Source organism: Triticum aestivum, chromosome 7A, assembly GCF_018294505.1.
Source record: "Triticum aestivum cultivar Chinese Spring chromosome 7A, IWGSC CS RefSeq v2.1, whole genome shotgun sequence".
Classification (NCBI taxonomy): domain Eukaryota; kingdom Viridiplantae; phylum Streptophyta; class Magnoliopsida; order Poales; family Poaceae; genus Triticum; species Triticum aestivum.
In genome coordinates, this window is record NC_057812.1 from 629747371 (window position 1) to 629752653 (window position 5283).

The following is a 5283-nucleotide window of genomic DNA, read 5'->3' on the forward strand; positions in this document are numbered from 1 at the left end:
GTATAAAAGTCGATCCAAAGTGCAATGAACTAGCAGCACTGTGCGGGCAGTAGACACCTACGTAGTAGATCGTAGTGGCACCCGTCACATCCTCCGTTGGATCACGCGCGGTTGGCATTGTAAATTCGCGTGGGATCGCACGCGATGGTCCAGATCAAGCGCGCCGTCTCTTTCTTTTTCCACCTGCTCCACGTCCCGAGCGAATTACGCATGCTCCGTGTCTACGAGTGACACGGGGACGTAAGCTCATTTGATCCACTGTAAATCTCGCGTTCTCTAGACCGCTTTCCCGGAGCAAGTTTGTAACCGGGCCGGCGAGCATTCCGATCGATCTGACGACTCCTCCGGCTTCCAGTTCCGAAGCCACGACTTATATATGGGCTCACTGCAGCGTGCCAGCAGCGGCGGCGACATGGCGACGGAGCTGGAGAAGCAAGACAGCGATCAGGGCGAGGCGTCGTCGCCGTCGTCGGCGCGGGCGCGGCTCCTGGAGCGAGAGGTGGCGGTGGCGAAGCGAACGGAGGCGAGGATGCTGGAGTGCCTGATCCACCGGACCAAGGAGCTGGAGCAGGCCAAGGTGGCGCTCCAGGAGGCCAAGCTCGAGGCCGGCCCCGCGCAGGGGCAGTGGAGCGTCATGGACCTCATGTTCGGCGGCGTCGACGAGGAGATCAGCGGGCTGAGGGCCAGGCTCCGGTCGGCGCTGGCCGCCGAGGAGAGGAGCCGGACGGCGGCCGACGACCTCGCCGCCGCGCTCTCCGCGGTCACCTCGGAGGCCAAGCAGGTGAAGGCGTGGCTGTCCGACGCACAGGCCGAGCTGGAGCGCGCCGACGCCGAGGCCGGCCGCCTCGAGGGCCTGCTGCGCGCCGCCGAGGCGGACCTGCGGTCGACGACGGAGCAGCTCGACGGCGCCATGTCCGAGTGGAAGGAGGCCGCGGCCGCGTGGCGCGCCAGGGAGAAGGCGCTGCTCGGGCGCGCCCACGCGGCGGAGGAGGACGCCGACGGCGCCCGGCGCGAGAGCGCCGGGCTCGCCGAGCTGCACCGGGCGGCCGGCCACGAGAACGGCGGCCTGCGGCGCGCGCTGGAGCGAGCGGTGGAGGAGGCCAACGCGGCCAACGAGTTGCTCGAGTTCGCGGGCGGCGAGAACACCAAGCTCCGCGACGCCATCGCCGAGAACGAGCGCGCCATGGAGTCCCTGAGGCTGGAGAACGAGTCGCTCAAGGCCAGCGAGGCTGCCGCGCAGGGGCGTGCCGTGGATCTAAGCAACCAGCTCACGGCGGCAACCCAAAAGGCGGCCGCCGCCGCCGCCGATGGAGGCGCCGGCGGCGGAGAGAAGGCAGCAGCGGGGTTGCTACTGGAGAAGTGGAGAACCGACGCGGAGGGGAAGCTCGGTGCGGCGGCGTTCCTGGACTCCGGCAGGGCGGTGATGGCCGCGGGCCGGAAGGACCGGATGTTCGCGTCCGTCAGCAACATCGCGGAGCTGAGGTCCGCGGCGGCGGCGGCGGCCATGGACGATTACGACTACGAGTTCGACCACTTGGATGGCGGAAGACAGTACGGCGGCTTGGAGCATGCCATGAAGCACAAGAAGAGGTCCGTTCTACGCAAATTCGGAGATTTTTTCAGGAGGAGAAGCCTGCACAAGTCAGACTTTGCTCCGGTTCTAGCTAGGTAGATAGCATTTGTGTGATGCTTGCAATTGCATTGTGTTTTTGCATGATACCCGTACTATGAAATACAACCATAATAAATGCTACTCTGTTCATATACAAGATGTTCTAATTATTTTGTGAATCAAATGTATGCAGACACATTTTAACGCATTTGTTCATTCATTTCAATCCATATATAGTCTATATTAAAAATATCCAAATTATATCCTAAAATCATAAAAGTGCACGCGCACCATCTGGTGGAAACGAGCGGCCGCGCTAGCCGACAACCCTTTCTTCCGCTCGCTCACAGCGGCTCTGGTTCCTTCTTTCCCTCCGCTCGCTCACTCTCTCCACCAAGCCGAGGTGAGGCGGCCGCCGCCGCCGCAGCGACCCCGGCGAGCCCTCCTTCTCCCTCGCTCCCCCGACAACCGCCCGCATGCCGAGGGAGCCCTAGAAGCGCGGGCCACAACCGCGGGGCTCGGATCTCGCCCCGACTCGATCGACTCCATCCAGTTCATCTTCGGCGAGGACGCCGGCGATCCCTCCTTCTCCATCGCGGCCGGCCAGCATGCCTTGGCTTCGAGGGAGCCCTAGGTGCGTGCGCTACAGCCGCGGGGATCGAATCTCGCTCCGTCTCGACACCATCTGGTTCACCTTCGGCGAGGACGTTGCTGCCAGGACGGCTGACGCCGGCGGCGCCGCCGCATTCCACAGTCCGCTCATCGAGCTCCGTGTCTTCCGGGAGGTCTTCTACAGGGCGCACGCGCATGTGGAGGCTACTGGGTTCGCGCGCGGGGAGGCATTTGGGGGTGGCCGAGACATGGATGCTTCCCGGTGCTCACTTTGTTGCCCGCTCTTCCACATCATCGTCGTCACGCCCGGGACGCCTGGTCAGATCGAGGCCTTAAACTCCCTACTCTTCTCCCCATATCTGCAGTTCCAAACTGATGTGCAGCCGAAACTGCACGCATGACATACAACCAACAATCATATCCAACGATGCACCAATGCTGCTGCCATGCATCGTACGCTGTAATTTTAGCGTCGTCCACAAATCATGTGTATAAAATCGTGTGTATAGCAGTGTTGTTTGCAGTTGAGTCAGTGCTAATCTCCTTGTGCTTGGAAAACAGTGTTCGAAACTACTGTACTAGTCTGAAGAACAGTTTACTGAAACTTTCGCTAAATTATTTTCAGTTAGGACATGGAAATAGTCTGAACTATTGTAGGATTATTATAGACAATCAGTAAGAGTTGTTGTATATACCAGTCTGCACAGATGCTAGAAGCTTTTCCTGAACCTAGTTGTTTGTTGGGGGGAAATCATTTCGTAAGTAAAAAAAATCCACACTGAACCTTGATATGGAAAGTATTGGTTTTGATGCTGCTGTTCTTCAGTTTAATGCTAGTGGTAAAATTCGTAACCTGAAAACCCAAATCAGTTCAGCTTAACAGAGAATACACTGTTTTGAACCTCATTGCAGTGTTTTGAGGTTTTGTACACCAGCCATCTTCTTGATCTTCTCATTAACCCGTTTCTATGTCAGGTGCATGCCGGAGGAGGTCTTGGTGCAACATTACCAGGTCAGGCAGAGCAGGAATATCAAAGTGGAGCTAGGTGTCAAGGAGCATGCACATTGTGACAGCAATCAAACCGGGATTGACAATAGTGTGGATAGAATATTGAGGATTGGTATCCAGGAGAATGCACATCGTCACAGTGAGCGAAATGTGATCGATGGATTGGCTCTGGAGCTGGATGCAGTGTTGTATTGAGCTGGAGATGAGAAAGTGAGAAGCATACCTCCCCGCAGGTGCTCTGTGTTGCTCTTTTTCTCAGTGTGTGCTAACGTGTGAGAGTGATTCCAGCGAGTTCCGAGTCACCGGAATTTTGTTTAGGGGAGGAGCAAGGTGGGAGGGCTTTGGTAGTTTTGATAGAACACATTTGTACTAAGTTGGTCATGGTTGTAGTCTAAGTTGGACACGATCATTGCAAAATTGCACAACACAGCCATACTAAGTTGGCTAGATGATGATTTTGCTTAAGTTTATCCTTTTTTTTGCTAGTCACATTTTTGTTGGTATCCACAATAGTTGTAGTTGCACACATAGTAGTTCTCAGTTGGATATGACCATTGAGAAGTTGCATAATGTAGTGATACTATGTTGGCTAGATAACGTCTCCGCCACAGGACATCCGAGCACTGAAACATTTTTGTTACCAGACTTGCACCAAAGCAACATATTTTTATTCATACGTTCTTTTCAGTTGTGATTGTAGTGTCTTATTTGGAGTTGTACTATGAACCGCCACTCCATGCATGTCCACCAAAAACTGGGCAGTATCAACACGTGACATCCTTGTCCGATGTTGCAACGTTAGGGGTCTTAGGGTTAGTTATTTAGAAGTTTTCGCAGATTTTGTGTGAATGTTTTTTAGCCATTTGTGCAACCGGGGCAGCTTCCCTTGTGCAACCGGGGCAGCTTCCCTTGTGCAACATGTTATATTGAACTCGCCAACTTCATGTTAAAAATAGCCAACCTAACTTTTTGTTTTTGATGGAATTTTTTGTTTTTGGCTGGCAGTTTTTTTGTACAACTAGGCAGCAAATCATGTGCAACTTTTATTTTAATTCAACCAAGGTAGTCTTTCTATGGCTGCTATTTTTTTAGTTGCACACTGAGCATGCAAACGATGTGGATCACACGGTGATACAAAGGCATTTCGTAGCCTTTTTTTTGCAACTAGGCAGGTCCTCTTATTCAAGTTGTTTTGATTGACTTGCCAACCAAGTAGTATAACTGTTTCTGGGTGGCAATTTTGTTAATTTGACAAATATGTTTGTTCTTTTTCTGTTTCGCAGAGACAGATTGGTTGGTGAAGGAGAGGTGCCTGGCAGTGAAACAAAGGTTCATATTTCCATTTTCTTTTATCCTATGACCATTTATTATGCTCTTCTCTATCACCCTCTCAGTAGTTCAATCTTTTTTGTTCATTGTAGGGTTCTCCAAATAGGACCTCTCGGCGGGACTCAAAACGGGGTGCTAAGCAGCAACCATGTGGCACTGATAATGGCGGGGATGGAGAGGATGATGACGTGTCCCAGAGAGTATCTAAATGAGCTGACATCCTCATACTTTTCTAGTTGCACAAGAGTACCTAATTAGTTGGCATCCTCAGCATTTCTAGTTGCACAATACCATCCAACTAGTTGACATCCTTAGTCTTTTTGTAGCTGTGTTGACACCCTCAACATTTCTTCTAGAAGCCTGAAACCTGAATGTGCTATTTTTGATTGTTCATGCAAGTGCTGAATATTTCTTTTCGAGTATCTAATTAATTGGCATCCTCAATATTTATAGTTGCACAAGAGTATTCAATTAGTTGGCATCCTCAGCATTTCTACTTGCACAAACATTATCCAAGTAATTGACATCCTCAACCTTTCTAGTTGCACAAGAGTAACTATTTTTTAGTCCCATCTTCAAATTTTTGAGGGTTACCCAAGAGTATCTAATGACTTGGCACGCTCAGCCTTTCTAGTTGCACAGGAGTATTTAACTAGTTGGCATCCTGAGCATTTTCTAGTTACACAATAGCATCTAACTAGTTAACATCCTCAACCTTTCT

At 51.9% G+C, this 5283-nt stretch overlaps 1 protein-coding gene across 2 annotated transcripts; it reads left to right on the forward strand.

Moving 5' to 3' along the window:
* Window positions 1–202: 202 nt before the first annotated feature.
* LOC123148791 (translation initiation factor IF-2) lies at window positions 203–4988 on the forward strand. 2 transcript variants are annotated; one of them, XR_006474132.1, is made up of 4 exons: window positions 203–1590; window positions 3200–3466; window positions 4517–4562; window positions 4655–4988. XR_006474132.1 is itself a non-coding variant. In XM_044568277.1 (1 exon), the coding sequence occupies exon 1, from the start codon at window positions 377–379 to the stop codon at window positions 1670–1672; it is 1296 nt and encodes a 431-aa protein (XP_044424212.1). In that variant the 5' UTR covers window positions 203–376; the 3' UTR covers window positions 1673–1757. The 2 variants fall into 2 exon arrangements, 1 of the variants encoding a protein (XP_044424212.1); XM_044568277.1 differs by lacking the exons at window positions 3200–3466; window positions 4517–4562; window positions 4655–4988 and having other exon boundaries at window positions 203–1757.
* Window positions 4989–5283: the final 295 nt, after the last annotated feature.